At 41.1% G+C, this 18432-nt stretch overlaps 3 protein-coding genes across 3 annotated transcripts; 1 reads left to right on the top strand and 2 right to left on the bottom strand.

Moving 5' to 3' along the window:
• Nucleotides 1-795: 795 nt before the first annotated feature.
• Nucleotides 796-1289, bottom strand: FOMMEDRAFT_139484 (uncharacterized protein). Its single transcript, XM_007264396.1, has one exon. The coding sequence runs from the start codon at nucleotides 1227-1229 to the stop codon at nucleotides 825-827; it is 405 nt and encodes a 134-aa protein (XP_007264458.1). The 5' UTR covers nucleotides 1230-1289; the 3' UTR covers nucleotides 796-824.
• Nucleotides 1290-9564: 8275 nt separating this feature from the next.
• On the top strand, nucleotides 9565-10781 carry FOMMEDRAFT_18445 (uncharacterized protein). Its single transcript, XM_007264395.1, has 3 exons — nucleotides 9565-9821; nucleotides 9885-10043; nucleotides 10104-10781. Exons 1-3 carry the CDS (start codon nucleotides 9746-9748, stop codon nucleotides 10472-10474), a joined length of 606 nt encoding a protein of 201 aa, XP_007264457.1. The 5' UTR covers nucleotides 9565-9745; the 3' UTR covers nucleotides 10475-10781.
• Nucleotides 10782-15866: 5085 nt separating this feature from the next.
• On the bottom strand, nucleotides 15867-16149 carry FOMMEDRAFT_153745 (uncharacterized protein; the record flags this gene model as incomplete). The annotated part of the gene is made up of 2 exons (XM_007264394.1): nucleotides 15867-15877; nucleotides 15933-16149. The coding sequence occupies 2 exons, from the start codon at nucleotides 16147-16149 to the stop codon at nucleotides 15867-15869; spliced, it is 228 nt and encodes a 75-aa protein (XP_007264456.1).
• Nucleotides 16150-18432: the final 2283 nt, after the last annotated feature.

The following is an 18432-nucleotide window of genomic DNA, read 5'->3' as shown; positions in this document are numbered from 1 at the left end:
CTTTTCACTATAACTCAGTCAAATCTTGCTCAAATTTAATAATTAAAGTGTCTATTTGAAGCATACTTAAAAAACATGAATTTACATCAAATAATCACTGAATTCTGTGCAGAATTGAGTGAGAAATAGTTATTTTTTTGTTTTGTTTACTTTTGTGACAAAAAATAATGAATCATCAAGTGTGACAATACTTATGAAAAGGGCAGTAATTCTAACAATAGCTTACAATAGCTTGTATTGTTTGTCAAGTCTTGTATGCTCTGACAATCATTAAAAGCATTACAGGTCTCACAAGTCTTACATACCTTTTCAATATATGTCTTGTCTTTATAATCCAATAAATGGACTCCTGGCAGGGTTCTATATATTTTTCATATTGTTGATATTATATTTGAATGTATAACATTGTCAGACTATGCATATTTTTGTGATGCAATACTACCATAGTAGTACTTGGTACTTACTTTCTACAGAGACATGTATCTAACAGATTCTGAAGCAAGAAGTGTAAGGATGAAGTAGCTACTGTAATAGAGAATAGAATTAGTATATTATAGTACTTTAGTTTTCTCTCATTTTCTTACCCACTTTTCTCAACAAGTACTATGAGTATAACCTTGATTCCATCTATTGTTGACTCTGAATACTACAGTGGACTTAACTAAAGCAGTATTGAATTCTAAATATAGTGTTCCCTCATGCACAGTATTGTAACAACATTAACATATTATCCAAAACATGACATTCAAATGAATAAACGTGGAAATCTCTCTATATCAGTCTAAATTTACTTGGCAGTTTCATTTTCCCTCTTTTACTCCTTTTCAGCCAAACTCCGGGAACAGCAAAGCATAAGTTTGCTGCAAGCCGTTTAGCCGTGCCTGCTGGAATGCAGCAGCAAGCAAAGAGACATCTGAGTCCGCACTTTCAGTGGTGAACAAGTTTGCTTCGCTCCTTCCAAACGTGGATTTCGTCGTAGGCCAGCCAGGCACGGAAGATGCAGATGCGCGAACACCCGACGTAGCAACTGGGTGACGAATCTCATCTAGAGAAGAAGAATGTGCTCGTCCGTAAGACCGGAGAGGCGTGCTCAAAGAACCCGCCGACGCATACACCTGAGTACTTCCTCTGCCATTAACACCTGGAAGATCCGCTGTTCGATCGGCGATAGCTTTCCAGCTATGCCACGTATCTTCATATTCACAGTTCCATCCCCACTCTTGCAGCATTGCGCCCAATAGTGTATTGCTCACTCTCCTCTTCAGTACGAAAGCTTCGTTTGTAACGATGACCATACCCAGTTTGCACCTCGTGAGCATGACATTCACTCGATTTCTTGAGACAAGGAATCCCGGAGTTGTTGTTCGAACGATGGAGATGATTATAAAGTCAGCTTCGTTTCCTGTAGGCAGCAGAATCAATTATTATGGGTGACATTTGGAGTGAGGACTTGGAGTCGCTTACCCTGGAAACTATCAACATTGTAGACATTATCAGAACGCAAACCAGCACCCTCCAAGGTCTTTTGTAGCAGATTTCTCTGGGCATCGTATGGAGTGATGATGCAATAGTCCTGGCCTTGGTAATAATAGCGGACAAGGTGCTCCACAGTCTGAGCCTCACGTCTATTCTGTTATTTCGATAAGGTATCAGTTGTTATATAAATGTGAATTGAGTGAAGTATTAGCATACAATGAAGCTCTTATTGACTTTTTCTTCTACTCCTGGAGACACGTCGACGAACGCAACACACGTATCCGACGATATCGTATGCTCCGAATGGAGCTTCCCGTCGTAGACCGCGTCAGAAATGAAATCGCCGATAGGGATGGGCATTCTATCTAATTATTCAATAAGCCTCATGCTGTAGCAGCCACAGAGAAGGTACATACATTGAATATTTAAGAAATACGTGCTCGGTGTCAGATGCTGGACATCAAAAATGCTCTGCAGTGTGCTCGCAGCATCTTGACCGAAGGGTGGCACTGGATAGACGGAGGTTAGATAAGGGGTAGGAGCTCAGCTTAGGTCAACTTACGTTGCTTTGGGTCACCAAAGAAACAAACTCTATTCAAGCGCTTGAATTGCGCGAATACGTGCTGTGCATCACCTAAGCCTTTATCCATACCGAGTAGAAGGCTTTGGACCTACCATGTAGTTAAAAATACCGATTTGAGAAGCCTCGTCAACAACAAGTTTTGTCACCGGAACAAAATTGAAAACGTTCTTATTCTCCAAAGACGGGTTCGACAGCGTACTGAGAGTACACAAGACTACATGGATTCCGCGAAAGAGTACGCGAATGTCGTTCATGCGCGCCGACAGCTCGTCTGTTCGGATTAACGATTTTGAGACCGTTTCGTCGTAGATGTGCTCGTGCCTATACGGGTGTAAAACAGTTAATTAAATCCGATACTGACCAGTAAAGTCAACAGCGCCAATATAACTTCACCATTCGAGGTAAAATTCCTTGGAAACGAGCAGTTTGTACGTTATACCATCCTTTGCAAGTCGTTCCGCAATGTTCTTGACAGCCACGTTCGACTGACATACTACCCATACTGCATCATGCAAATCGATCCAGTGCATTAGCGCTGCTGAAATAGTCGAAGTTTTGCCTGTTCCGGGTGGGCCTGTGGAGCAGATGGAACTTCAACAAAATCTGATTATCCTCGGGAAGTACATACCATGTACGACGACGAACGGTGTCTCAGAGTACACCATTGCCTCTACCACGTCGGCTTGCGACTGATTCAGCCTCCCAGTCATTGCAGCACCAGAAACCTTCTGTGGTAATGTTTCCTGACCCATTGGAAAGAAAAGGTTTTGGATCAAGTGGTAAGCTGGGTCGTCAAGATTGTGCTTTCCTTGGAGAAGATGCAGGAGGAAGGTCTCGCGTGCACGCTCGGCGTGATTAAACTCGTCCTTTCCGACCACAAAGATAGTCTTGAACTTGCGACTGCCAAGATTGCCTTGCGGCGCGACTTCGGTGAGTTTCCCGCTTGCGCGCTTGGCGACTCCTCGATGCAGACGATCGGCCTCATCAAACATCCAAACCTCTTTCTAGTAAACCAGTCAAGTTCTAATTCTAGCTGTCCGTGAAAAGCACCTACTCGTTCGCTTGGCCTAACACGGCTTTTGAAACGGTCGTTCACGATGACAACATGGCCGGTTCCAGGAATGGCCGTCTCTTTAAAGTCGTTCTGTTGGACACGTGGCCTTGCTGCCTCCATTTGCTCCAGTTCTATGAGCATCGTTTGTATCGGCTGAAAATGCTGCCGAGGAAAGGTTTTTATGAGTTTTGTGACTTTTCTAAGGGAGTCGAAAACATTCACGTACCTCGCTTTTCAGGAATGCGGTATTGACCGGAATGGACGGCCTCAGGCTGCATTGAGTCTGGACTGCGGCAGCAACCCTGCTCTCAAATGTAAGTAGACGTATCGAGAAGTAAAGAACAATGGTATGATTAGAAAGAGTGTACCTCGCGGTAAGCCAAGCACGCAAGGCAAGGTCCTGCAGCCTTGCAGACCCATCCTCCGGATCGAGTGGCAGCGCGTCCCATAGGGTGTCGACATCAAAAGTCTGCACGGTAGGGTCGACATAGTTCCTGACAAATGCGCCGGGAGATAGATTCCGATCTCTTGGAAGCGCTGCCTCAGAAATCTCAACTCCGGAAACATGAGTATTTAATCCATATCGAATATGCATCGCAATACGTGCCATTCCGAACCCAATGAGCGTGACGTTCTGACCGCTTAGCAGAGAGCTGAGGGATTCAATGCCCGTTGCAAGGTCACTGACGCGGGAGAATGAAGAACGCGTATATAGGATGGCAATGTCGTTTGCTGTAGATGCAACGGCGATTGCCTCAAGGAGAGCATCTTTGCTGGTCAGGAGGATGGCAATGCCCAGTATAGGGACATGGCTGTGCGTGCATTTCAAATCACTGTTCACGGCAGTAGCGAAATCTATTGCAGAGCTGAAGAGACGAGAGCTCAGCTGTTGTGGTATACCTGGTCTTTTGACGAGTGTCTGCGAGAACGGCTCCATGGAGTATGGGAAAAGGATGCGATAACAGGAGACCCAAGTAAGAAGGCTTATAAGAGAGCGAGCCAGTTTTAAAACGGGAAGTGACACCTTCATTTGGTGGCGTACGGCATGGGCACCCTGCACAAATAATATGCTAACGCTCACCTCGTGTGGGGCTGAAATAATATGGGCGTCTAAGTGTGACAAGGAACCTGGAAATTGCTATTTTTGAACCGGGCACGATGTAAGTTCGAGTCATTCCATAAGATGCCATAAGACCATGCGGTCTGAGAGGTGTTCAGAGACGGAACGGCGAGTGACAGGAAGCAGCAACTAAATGATATTTACAGCATCCTCAATTGATCATTGGACCGATACTGAGCATAGTCGAAGTATGGCCTGTCTGTACTTGTATTCTAGGCTATGAGTGAAAGGAAGACTGGCACAAACTAGTTCTTCCGTGCAGGACATGCGGTTGCCTTCGGGAAGAGCGGGGCTAGGACCTCCTTTAACACGGCCGTCTGGGTAGTTCTGGTAGCGCATTAGGACACTCCTATGCGGCATTTTCTTCCACTGGGTACAATGTCACATTGATCGGGCAAGACTTGGAAAACGTTCCGAGAATTCTTCGAGCGATGCAGCAAGTCTAGACGCTGGTTAGACGCCCACCACAGTTCAGCTTTCTATCAACTAGGAAAATCTTTTCTCAGCAGAACGTGCATGCGTTCTACTTCTCAGCAACGTTAGTGCAAATGTCCCAGGCGCAAGCGCCGAGCAAAGAACAACAAGCAACGAGAGTCAAACTTGTTGGAGGAGCGACGGATTCGCCAATTTTCAAGCGATATTACATAATCAATGGGTACCTGACCGTGGGACACCAAAAAAGGCGGTCCGCGGTCATCACTGTCCACTTGCCCTTGTAAGTTATTAGACTGTCTAGCTAGGCAAGCATTACAAGCATGTACATGATACATCTACTGTTGATTCTGAAGACTACAATGATGTTATCTACAGCGGTGTTAAATTCTAAAGATAGTATTCTGAGTAATAATATTAACTCTTAATAGTGATCAGAATACAAAGCTCACTCGTTCACAATATTGTAACAATATCAATACTATATTCCAAAACATAGCAGTCAAACAAATGAGTGTAGAGACTTCTACAACAATATAACATTACAAGGTAACCTTCTTTTTCCTCTTCGACTTTTTCGCTGAGCCAAGAATTTCGCTCGGTACCTGTTTCTTCAGAACAGTAAGCTTTTGTGAGGGAAGGCCTGCCCTAGAAACTGTCAAGGGCCTTATCTGCAAAGGATGTGGTGGGCCATTTCTCCAAGCACCAGAAGTCGGAGGTTGCAATGCCACAGTTGGAAGGTAGTCTGGGAAATCCGGGGTAACTGTATGGCGAAAATCATTTATTTGTATTCGGTGCATGGCTTTGGTGAGTAGAGGAACGTCCGAGTCGGGTGTCCCACGTTGAGAGGTAAACGAGTTTGGTTTGCTCTTTTTATGCGTGATTCGCAGTGTACTCCATCCTGGTACGGAAGGCGTGGATACGCAGACGCCCGGTGCAGCGGTCGAATAGTACATCTCATTATTGCAAGAAGAAAGTGTCTGACGCGACAATCGAAGACTGCTTTTCAATCTTTCCTCCGACGAATAAGACTGAGTAGTCCTTCTTCCAGAGCCGTTGGCACCTGGTAGATCCACTATTTTACCAGCAACAGCTCTCCAATTACGCCACGTATTCTCGCACCCATAGTTCTGCTCCCAATATTGGAGCATCGCACCCAAAAGAGTGTTGCTTACTCGGATGAAGGCTTGGTTCGTAATAATGACCATACCCAGCTTGCACCTCGTGAGCATGACATTCACTCGATTTCTTGAGACAAGGAATCCCGGGGTTGTTGTTCGAACGACGGAGATGATTATAAAGTCGGCCTCGTTTCCTACAGGTGACAAAACCAGTTATTTTGGGTAACATTTGGAATGAACCTGGCGTCACTTACCCTGGAAACTATCAACATTATAAACGTTGTCGGAACGCAAACCAGCACTCTCCAAGGTCTTTTGTAGCAGATTTCTCTGGGCGTCGTACGGAGTGACAATGCAATAGTCTCGGCCGTGATAATAGTGGCGAACGAGGTGTTCTACAGTCTGAACCTCGCGCCTATTCTGTGAATCCAATAAGGGATTAATTGCTATAATAAGTGCAAGAATGAAATATTAACATACAACGAAACTCTTATTATCCTCCTCTTCCACTCCTAGAGAGACATCTACGAACGCTACACACGTATGTGACGATATCTTATGCTCCGAGCGGAGCTTTCCATCGTACACCGCGTCAGAAATAAATGTGCCGATTGGTACAGGCATTCGATCTAATTATTTGGATGAGTCACAGGCTACAGCAGCAAAGAAGGAAATACGTACATTGCGTGTTCAAAAAGTATGAGCCCGGTTTCAAATGTCGGACGTCGAAAATGCTTTGCAACGTGCTCGCAGTATCCTGGCCGAAAGGCGGCACTAAAGATGCAATATTAAGGGAATGAATATGAGCATAACTTAGGACAACTTACATTGTTTCGGATCGCCAAAGAAACAGACTCTACTCAAGCACTTGCACTGAGCAAATACGTGCTATTCATCGTATTAGCCTCTACCACACCAATTTACAGGTTTCAAGGCCTACCATATAATTAAAAATGCCAATTTGCGAAGCCTCGTCTACCACAAGGTTTGCCACTGGAACAACATTGAAGACGTTCTTGGTCTCCAAAGACGGGTTCGACAATGTACTGAGAGTACATAGAACCACATGGATGCCATGGAAAAGCACTTCGATGTCGTGCATATGAGCAGGCAGCTCATCTGTTCGGATCAGCGATTCTGTGACCTGCTCGTCATAGATATGTTCGTGCCTATGACCAGAAAAGCTAGTTAAGCACTAGCCTCATAAAGTTATTGGAACCTCACCATTCGTGGTAAAACTCCTTAGACACAAGCAACCGGTACGGAACGCCATCCTTTGCGAGTCGCTCCGCGATGTTTTTGACGGCCACGTTGGACTGCGACACAACCCATACTGTATCATGGATATCAATCCAATGCGTTAGTGCCGCCGAGATCGTCGAAGTCTTCCCTGTCCCAGGAGGACCTACGAAACAACATGAAACTTTGACAAAATCAGTTAACCTTCTAAAGGCACTTACCGTGTACGACAACGAACGGTGCCTCAGAATGCACCATCGCCTCCACAACATCAGCCTGTGACTGATTCAATCTTCCAGTCATTTCAGCGCCGGAGATCTTTTGAGGCAATGTTTCCTGAGCTGTCGGAAAGAAAAGTTTCTGGATTAAAAAATATTCCGGATTGTCCAAGTCATGCAACCCCTGAAGAAGACGCAAGAGGAAAATTTCCCGGGCACGCTCGGCGTGGTTGAACTCGTCCTTGCCGACGACAAAAATCGCTTTAACCTTGCGATCGCCGAGGTTGCTTTGTGGAGTGACATGGGTAACCTTCCCATTCGCGCGCACGGCGACTCCTCGATGCGGACGGTCAAACTCGTCAAACATCAGTACCTGTTTCTATTTAACAAGTCAGGACTGAGTTCTTAAATTCTGACTGAGTTCTGAACGTTAAGGAAAGTGCCTACGCGGTCACTGGGTCTGACGCGACTTTTAAACCGATCGTTTGCAATGACGACGTGACCATTTTCGCCAATGGTTGCTTCTCTGAAGTCGTTTTGCTGGACGCGCGATCTCGCTGCCTCCATCTGCTCCAATTCTATCAACATTTTCTGTATTGGCTGAAAATGCTGTCGTGACAGAATTTTCTTGAGTTTTATGATTTTTCTAAGGTGTCAAAACATCCACATACCTCGCTTTTCAGATACGCGGTGTTGACTGGAATACACTGGCTCAGGCTGTATTGAGTCTCGACTGCCACAGCAACTCTGATCGCAAACGTTAGTGTGTACATCCAGAAGTCAGGAACAATGACATTATTCATTACTGGCCTACCTCACAGTTAGCCAAGCACGCAAAGCAAGGTCCTGTAGCCTTGCGGACCCATCATCCGAATCGCTTGGAAGCGCATCCCAGAGAGTATCCACGTCAAACGTTCGAGTGGTCGTATCGACATAGTTCTTGACGAACGTGCCAGGAGATAGATTCCGTTCCTTTGGTGTTACCGCTTCGGAGATCTCGACTCCGGAAACGTGAGTATTCAGTCCATATCGAATATGCATTGCGATGCGCGCCATTCCGAACCCTACGAGTGTGGCATCCTGACCACGTAGTAGAGGGCTGAGGGATTCAAGGCCAGTCGCAAGGCCGAAGAACGGGGAGGAACGCGTATGCAGGATAGCAATATCGTTTGCCGTGGTCGCGACAGCAATCGCCTCAAGAAGAGCATCTTCGCCGGTCAGAAGTATAGCAATGCCCAGTTTAGGAAGGGAGTCCTGTGCACGTCCCAAGTCACTGTTTGAAGCTATGGCAAAGTCTTTTGCAGACCTGAAGAACCGAGGGCTCAGGTATTGTGGTATCCCCGGCCCCTTGACGAGTGTTTGCGTGAAGGGTTCCATGGAGTATGGGAAAGGGGTGTGATAACAGGAGACTCAAGTACGAAAGCTTATAAGAGGACGAGTCACTATGGAATAGGAAGTGAACATCTTTGTTTGGTGGCGTACGGCATAGACGCCCTGCGCAGGTAATATTGTAACATTCACCACGTGTAAACTGAGTATGGGCGTCTAAGTGTGACAAGGAACTCGGAAATCACTATTTTCGAACCGTGCATGGTGTAGGTTCAAGTTATTCCATAAGATTCTATAGGACAATGCGGTCTTAGAGATGTTTGGAGACGACGTGAGTGACACGAGGTAGAGACAAAGAGATATCTACAGTACCTGATTAGCCTCAAGAAGGATACTGAGAATAGCCCAGATGCGCTATTGCTGTTTTCGCAAACCAGATGACTGTTCATGATGAGCGAAAAGAAGAATACCGTAAACAAGTTCCGCAGCGCAGAACATGCGGTGGCACACCCTGAAGAAGATTCGGACTGGGACCTCCTTTAGCATCGCCGAACAGGTAGTTCTAGTAGTTCATTGGGATGCCCCTATGTTCCCTTTTCCTCCACTCAATTCGATGTCTCGTTGATCGAGTATGACTTGGAAAACGTTCCGAGAATCCTTATGCGACGCAAGACGCCCACTAGACGCCCGTCAGACGCACACCAAAGGCCGACTTGATATCACCCCTGACATCATTTTACCCAGAGAACGCACATCTGCTTTACTTCCCAGCAACGTCAGTGCTGGATCCGCCAGGTGGAAGCGCCGGCAAGGCAAGCAAGCAACGAGAATCACAGTTGCTAGATTGTAGTAGAGGCTCGACAGATTTGCCGCCCAAAGAATTAATTACATAATCAATGTACCTGACCGTGGGAGTGTAACCCAGGGCGGTCATCAGTGTCCACCGGCTCTTACCTTATGGACACACCGCAGATTTCTCCTTGTCCTCAACGTTCATCTTTCTCTGACCCTCCTTTTCAGATACCACTCACGACTCTCCGACTTGCCTCTATATCCTCGTAGGCGTTGGTTATATACCTCACTCGATAGTCTGCGCGACCTCCACTCGAGGTACTATTGGTCACGTTAAGCAAGAAGACCTACCGAACTTGCCAACTGATAGATCCACCCGTCATGGTTTCCCTACGACTATTACCTTGCCTTGCTGCCCTCGCACTCAGTCCATTATTAGTATGTGCAGATCTGGGTTGTACGTACTCCTTTTTCTATCTTGATCAGGTCGGACGAGCGGATCGCTGATTTGCTCGTAAAGCGTACTTTTCGTTCATCCAACCAACGACCGGAACGGAGTGGGTGAATGGGCAGGCCAATCCTATTCTCTGGGAGAAGGGCTTGTTGGATGGCGTTGCGATGTTCGACCTTGAGCTTGCACGTCTTAGTCAAGATGGCCTTATTAAAGCCGCGCTCAATGGTGAGTTGTTGCAAAGACGGCTCCTGTGGTCTCAGTTTTTGCTCATACCCGTGTGTCTAGTACCTGCGAACTCGGGACATCTAAACGTCCTAATCCAAGACGTACCAGCAGCAGACGACTACTACCTCCTCTTCATCAACAGCACACACGGCGGGATGTACGCCATCTCACCACGCTTTACCATCCTCTCTGCAGGCTCAACAGTGCAAAATGCTTCAGCGAGCGCAAGTCCCGCTGCGAAGGACGCTACTACTCTAACGATCTCCGGCGGTCCTAACCCAACTGCAGTGTTTGCTACGACATTCCCAGCAATTGAGAATGGTGGTGTGCTGGCAGGGCGCTTCTTAAGTCCTGACGCGCGGAGTTCTGTGTTTGGTGTGCTGGGTGCTGGATTTGCGGTTGTGATGAGCGCTGTGTGGACTTTGTTATAGAATTATTGATAGAACGGACCTTTCGTGTTCTGACTTCCTTGTGTGTTTGCTTTCTTTCTCTACTCCATTTTCTTCTTGGATAATTCGTCGTCGACCATCAGGTAGGTAGATAATATTCCCTCCTCCACTATGTATATGTCGATATCCAACATATCCAACGTATCCAATATTAACGTTTGGGTCCTGTGTCGCTCCTTTTTATATACTATACCTACTACACTATGCATCACTACACCGCACTTTTAGCGCATTTTACTGTTGTGTTTATTTGCTAGCTAATAAGTCTTGTGATTACTGGTGTTACCACAGTGATAGCCTCAGTACAATGATGCAATGCTAGGATCACTCGGATCTATCTGTCAATCAAGTGCCTGCCTGAAACTGGTTACTGTGCTAGCACTGACACTGAATGAAGGTGATGCATGCGTGTTTTTGTTAGCCACGTCAATTGTTGGTCGGGCGCGTTTCTAATTGAATATTTGTTATAAATAGCTTCAAGGACATGATGCCCATTCTACTAATTTAACCGGAATGACTTGCCTAGACCGAAGGCGTGGCAATTGTTGACAGAATCGATACTGTGATAGTCATTTTATAAAGATGCTTTGTTGATGATTGAACCTCTAGGACAAGCTTTTGAATTTACACTCTTAGAGTATCTCAAATAAAATGAACACTCATGTATTTAAACTTCAAACTCATTATCTAGACTAACTGCTCTACAAAATGCTCTAGATCTGATTGGAGTTCATATCCTTCTTTTATATAGGCTTTTATCTTTGGATAAATTTTTTGAGAAATGATACTATATGCTCTGTCCAACATTTTTTTGTCCAGAACTCGGTGGCTAACAGTAACTGGAGTACTTAGTACTTTGCTTCCACCTTCAGGTATCTTTGTTGGTTGTATCTCAACTGATTCAGCAAAGTAACACTTGTAAATAGTGTTCAATTATAGAACAATCATAGAAAGTACTCACTGTCAAATTTATACCCCTCTTTCTCATTAGTATAGCTAACAAGGTCTACCTTAAATATAGCCCATCCTATTTTAAAACATGGTATAATGCCTAGTTATTAGTAGTTATATTAGAGTTAACTGTGTAATACTCTACCTTCCTTCAAATCTATAGCTGTGGATAAAATAACTATATGTAAATAAGTGTATTAGATTAAAAGAATGTAAATAATATGTACCAGTCTTTAAAGCATTACTATCTGAATGTTTCCATATATTTGGTATTTGTATAACTGTACTTGTGTTAGTTTGTTTAGGCATACTAATAATGTTCTAGTAAGGTGAATGTATATAGAGATTATGAAAGATAGACAAGTAAGCAAGTACTTATACAGTAATTAGAGGGAAAGGGAAGTAAAGAGAGTTGTAATAGAGACAACAGATTTATACTAGCAATATAGTGCAAAGTATGTAACAAAGCCTGAGGTCTTGTTTTGTAAAGAGTTTTAACAGGCATAATAAGCTATTAATACACTATACTAGTATAATGGATTTAAAGTTAACACCAGTCATTGCTAGGTTGAAAAACTGTAACTTGCACAAGGGAGAAATTGTTGGCTTCTAATGTTACAGAATATTATGTATTTACAGGCACTAGCAAAATTATTAACAACAATAACTGTATTACTTCTAAATGTGTTACTAAACTGTGTTGGATTTAGGTCAATACAGCTTGACAGGTCTTAGGCTACATTATAATAGCTTATAAGATTTTAAGTTATTGTACTGTATTGTACACTGAAATCAGTACTGAAATGGGCCAACTAGAAAGGCTGACAGTGTAGCATTAATAGTCTAATGCCTTGTACAACTATAGGAGCTCTGACTTTGTTACTTGTACTAACATTGTACTGGGCTCAAACTGTTAGCATCTGCTACACATAAACTGTTCTGTATTATACTGTTAAGATAGGGTAGTGTGAACACTTGATAGACATGCTTAATTATGTTAAAACAGGGTACTACTAGCTCCTGCAAAATTGTCTGCCAAGAGGTAGGTAGATAACAAATTTGTTGACCTTAGACCTAGTCCTAATAAAGGTAGTTTCATAGTAGTACTAATACTAGTAGATACTATGCTTACAACTAGTACACTATGTAAGATTATATAGCACTTTTAGCACATTTACTATTGTGTACTTTTGCTAGCTTGTAAGTCCCCTAAAACTTACTATGTATAGTAAATTGCTCTTTATACATTATAGGATCACTTCAGATCTATCTACTAGTAATTCTGCCAATTCCTGGCTGAAACTGGTTACTAGTCTGGCCTGCTAGCATTAATACTGAGTAAAGATGGTAGATAGGTTTTTATGTCAGCCACATTAATCTAGTACTTTGTGAACTGATTATTTACTGTAAATAACTTTTAAGCTTACAATAGTTATTATTACTATATTACTATTGAAAGACCTACATATGAACTTAAGTGTGGGCACAGTTTGGTTGATGGCAATTGTTCTGATTGGATCATACCTTCTTATAAGTACTCTCTATTATTTCTTCCCTTCTCTTTCTTTAATTGTTGTTCTTAGCCTGATTAACACTTCTATTACTATTTGCCTCTCTTACACTATATAGTTAGGAAGGTACAAATAAAGGAAATGAAAGTAATAAAAGGTGTGTATGTATTAATAGTAGAATGTTGTTCAACTGTATCACCCACATACAAAATGAGAGTAAATGAAAGCTTATTACACAAGCAAAAGTAGAACATTTCTTACTATCCTTATCCTCTCTCATCTTATAGATCCCTATCATATCAGCCAGCACTATACAAGTTACTATTCCTCAGGCTCACAGCATTCTACACTGTAACTTGGCCTAGTGATTCAACTTCTCCTCAAGCTCCTCCAACATTGTATTAGCCCTCTTACTCTCCTCACATTCTGTTGTTTCTTTCACAGTATTCAGGACAGTTCTGTTATTATAGTTGTCTAATTTGCACTCAACCTGTCTTAGTCTGCAAGTTGCAGGTTAATACAGTTGATAAGGTTGGATGAGTCTATAAGGTGTTTATGACTTTGATACATTTATACTATACTTTATTCTCTACAGTAAATTTTTCTACCTTAATATTAATTCTTTAATTTCCTTATCTGATAGTCTTCCCTTCTCCTTTTTCAACTGTTGTGAACCCGGATTTATCAGAGTACTCTTATTAGTAGTAGAGACTTTCATATTCTAATTCACAGCAATTTCAAAAGTGGCTTCAATTTGTGAGACACTATAAGGAGCCTAGCAGGGTGGATACTAGTTAATTCAAACATTCTAAGAAGGTTGTTATCTTTTTTGAGAGAATGATCGCCTTTGTAAACTTGGATAGGGACAGCTAGTTAGTTATCTGCTAAAGTTTGGGATTAACCAGGGCTTAAACAATTTGCCTAGACTGAGATGTGTTAATTATAGACAGACTCAATACTATAATAATCATTTTATAAAAATGTATTATTTATAACTAAACCTCTGGGACAAGCTGTACTTTATTACAAACTAAGAGTACTCTCAAATAACATGAATGCCTATACAGACAATCTTCAAGCTAATTGTCTAGGTTGACTGTACAAGTTGCTCCAGTTCTGATTTGAATGAATATTCTTGACTATACTGTTTTATTATTAGATAAATTACTTTAGAAACTTGGCTGTTTGTATCTTCCATCAGGGTCTTTTCTACAGCCCTGCAACTAATATTAGCTGAAGTATGTATTACTTTACTTCCCTGTTCAGGCACTGTTGTTGAATATATTGAAACTAGTTTAACATAGTTATAGTATTAAATAGTACATTACTGTAAGACAGTTGTAGAGAATACTTACTGTCAATAACATAGTTTTTTGGTGTATGTGTATAGCTGACAAGAGACACATTATAATCGGTCCATCCTATTGTAGAATCCAGTATAATGACTAGTTGTAAGTAGTTATATTTGAGTAAAGTATGTAATACTTTACCTTGTCTCAAATTCACAACTGTCTATAAAATGTCTATGTGTAAATAACTCTTTTATATTAAATGAATGTGAATAGAATGTACCAGTATGTAAAGTAGAGTCTGATCCTGTATATATATTGGGTATCTGTTCAAACATACTTGCTTAAGGTTTACTCAGTCTGATATTGTACTAGTGAAATGTATGTGTGTAGGGACTATTAAAAATTGTTAATAAACTGTAATAATATAATAGTTTAAATTAGTCATTACTAGTTTGTAACTAATACAAGAGACAAACTCTTAGTATATAATAATATAGAATGTAGTGTACTTACAAGCAAAATGACTAACTATAATAGCTCTATTACATTTAAGCACACTGTTAAACCCTGTTAGATTAATATAAGTAGATAGGTGCAACTTACAATTTAGAGATAACTTACAGAATTTTGAACTAACACACTATATTATACTCTAATACTTATACTGTATACAGTCTAGAAGGAGCTAACAGTATAGTACTAACAGTCTCTGAATATCTTGTACAACTATAGAAACTCTGAGTTTGTTACTCATACTTACATTATACTAGACTCAAACTGTTAGCATTTGCTAAGTATAGACTGTTCTGTATTATACTGTCAAAGTAAGGTAGTGTGTATCCCTAATAGGCATACCTGATTATGTCTAAGCAGAGTACTACTATTACTAGCTCCTACAAATTTTCCTACTAAGAAATACATGGATAACAAAGTTATTAACTTTAGACTAAGTCCAAATGAAGGTATTTTACTGTTTTATAGTATTAATACTAGTAGATACTATACCTCTCACTAGTACACTATATAGTATTATACTATACTTTTAGTACACTTAACTACTATACTTTTTTGTCAGTTTGTATGTTTACTGAAACTTACTATTCAAAGTAAATTACTCTTTATACATTTATAGGATCACTTCAGATCTATCTACTAGTAATTCTACTAATGCCTGGCTGAAACTAGTTACTGTTTATTACTCCCTGAGTTGCTAGCATTAATGCTGAGTAAAGATAATGAATAGGTTTTCATGTTGGCCACATTAATCAGGCACTTTGTAAGCTGATTATTTACTGTGATAACTTTTAAGTTTACAATAGTCATTATTACTATTGTAAGTCCTGCATATGAACTTAAGTATGAGCACAGTTTGCTTGATGGCAATTGTTCTGTTTGGGCCATGCCTTCTTATAAGTACTCTCTATTCTTTCTTTCTTCCTCTTTCTTCAATTGTTGTGCTTAGCCTGATCAATACTTCTATTCCTATTACCTCTCTTGTACTATATAGTCAGAGGGTACAAATAAAGGGAAAGGAGAGTAATAAAAGGCATGTATATATTTATAGTAGAATGTTGTACAACTGTATCACCTCCCTACAAAATGAGAGTAAATGAAAGCTCATTACACAAGCACTAGTAGAACATTTCTTGACCATCCTTATCCTCTCCCAATTCATAGCTTCCACACCAGCCATGCTAGTACTTTCTTCAAGGTGCATATCAAAGCACTGCACCAATAATGCTACAACCATCCGAAGTTCAGCCATAGCAAGAGCTCGTCCAGCACAGTTTGCTGGGCTGTAGGAGAATGGTATAAATGCAGCTGAGGTCATTGTGTCTACCTCTGTCTCTGTTCCTGCCTTTTCGGTAGAGTATTCCATTTGCTTCGGAGTGCGTTTCTTCATATCCGAGTTGAGCCACCTATCGGGCCAGAATTCCTCTGGCACAGGAGAGAAATAGCGTGGATTGCAGAAGATGATGTAGAGTAGGACGTTGACAGCTGTCTTCTCTGGAATGAATCTGGTAGATTGAAACACCTGATAAGCTTTTTACTATACAACTTATTATTACTCTTACTCACAGCGTTCTGCACTGTGACTCGGCCTAGTGATACAACTTCTCCTCAAGCTCCTCTAATATTACATTGGCTTTATAACTCTCCTCCCATTCTGTCGTTTCTTTCACAGTATTCTGAGTCAGGACGGCTCCCTTATCATAGTTGTCTATTTTGCGCCCAACCCGTCTTGATCAGCAAGTTGCGATTTAATACAGCTGATGGGGTTGGACGAGCCTATAAGGTGTTCATGACTTCAATGCACTGTGCTTTATTCTCTACAGTAAATTTTTCTGCCTCCACAACAATTCTTTTGATTTCCTCATAAAGCAGTCTTCCCTTTTCATTTTTCAATTGTTGTGAACTCGGATTTACCAGTTCCCTTATCAACAGCAGAGACTCTCATATTCTAATCGGCAGTGATTTCGAAAGTGGCTTCAATTCGCAGGTCACTATGAGGGTCCCGGCAGGAGGATACCAGTTAATTCGAACTTCCTGAGAAGGTTGTTATCTTTTGTGAGAGAATAATCGCCTTTGTAGACTTGGATGATGACGACTATTTAGTTATCTGATGGAGTCTAGGATTAACCAGGACTTCAATGATTTGCCTAGACCAGAGGCACATCAATCACGGACAGACTCAATACCATGATAATCATTTTATAAAAATGCACTATCTATGGTTAAATCTCTAGGACAAGCTTTATTGAATTTGCACTCTAAGAGTACTCTCAAATAGTATGAATGCTTATGTATATAATCCTCTAATGGTTATCTAGGCAAACAGCTCTGCAATCTCCTCTAGATCTTTTTGGAATTTATATCCTTGTTTCATATAGTCTTTTACTATAGGGTAAACTACCTTAGTAACTCGATCATTTGCCCTTTCCAACTGTTGTTTGTCCAGAATCCGATGCTTAATAATAGCTTTAGTATGCAGTACATGAGACTGTTGATCAGAACTCCCTGTTGAATATATTGCAACTGGTTTAACAAAGTTATAATTGTAAATAGAGCTCTACTGTAAGATAACTGTACAGAATGCTTACTAGCAATATTATATCCCCCCTCCTCCTTGATATAGGTAGCAAGTTCTACATGAAATGAAGCCCACCCTATTTGAGAATATAGTGTAATGCCTAGTTATAAGCAATTATATTAGAGTACACATATAATATTTTACCTTGTTTTAAATACACAACTGTTTATAAAATGTTTATATGTAAACAACTGCTAAAATTGAATGAGTGTAAACAATACATACCAGTCTTTAAAGCAGGGTCTGATCCTTCATATTTATCAGGTATATCTATAACTGTACCTCTTCCAGGTTGTTCAGCCATACTGATAGTGTACTAGGCAGATGAATGTGTGTAGAGACTGTAGAGAATAGACAAGCAAGCAAGTACTTACATAGTAATTAAAGGAAAAAGTAAATGACTAGAGTTGTAACAGAGATAACAACTTTATACTAGTAGTATAGTACAAAGTATGTAGCAAAGCTGAAGGCTCTAATTAGTAAACTCATTAGTATATAATACTATAGAATCTAGTGTACTTACAAGCAAAATGACTAACTATAATAACTCTATTACATTTAAGCATGTTACTAAACCCTGTTAAATTAATGTAAGCAAACAGGTGTAAACTACAATTTAAAAGTAGCTTACAGAATTTTGAACTAATACATTTTATTACACACTAATATTTATATTATATACAGTCTAGAAGGAGCTAACAGTATAGTACTAACAGTCTCTGAATATTATGTTAAATTATAGAAGCTCTGAGTTTGTCACTCACACTAACATTGTACTAGACTCAAACTATTAGTATTTACTAAGTATAGTGTTAGTCTATGAAAAAGTGGCAATAGACTCAAGGTTGTGCTTTACAAGTAGCTTAGAGGTAAGTCACACTAGTAGGGGTTCAGTAGACTCTGCTGTTACTCCTGTTAGCTTTATTATCCTAGTATTAGCTAGTTTATATACTATGTAGTTTGGGTTGTCTTGGATGTATGTCTCAGTTGATGTCTCAGTGTAATAACACATAGTAATGAGACAGTTCCACATTGTATTACACATATATGTACATAGTAAGACATTAGATGCATTTATTTGAAATAAATGTTAAC

This window comes from Fomitiporia mediterranea, assembly GCF_000271605.1.
Source record: "Fomitiporia mediterranea MF3/22 unplaced genomic scaffold FOMMEscaffold_4, whole genome shotgun sequence".
In the NCBI taxonomy this organism is placed as follows: domain Eukaryota; kingdom Fungi; phylum Basidiomycota; class Agaricomycetes; order Hymenochaetales; family Hymenochaetaceae; genus Fomitiporia; species Fomitiporia mediterranea.
Note: the sequence above shows the minus strand (reverse complement) of the source record. Positions and strands in the feature narration are given on the sequence as shown.

Coding starts and splice junctions, on each gene's coding strand:
- FOMMEDRAFT_139484 (XM_007264396.1), bottom strand. CDS start 1,229: ATGCTGCAAGAGTGGGGATGGAACTGTGAATATGAAGATACGTGGCAT.
- FOMMEDRAFT_18445 (XM_007264395.1), top strand. CDS start 9,746: ATGGTTTCCCTACGACTATTACCTTGCCTTGCTGCCCTCGCACTCAGT. Junction 9,822..9,884: donor AGTATGTGCAGATCTGGGTT/GTACGTACTCCT, acceptor TTGCTCGTAAAG/CGTACTTTTCGTTCATCCAA. Junction 10,044..10,103: donor TATTAAAGCCGCGCTCAATG/GTGAGTTGTTGC, acceptor CCGTGTGTCTAG/TACCTGCGAACTCGGGACAT.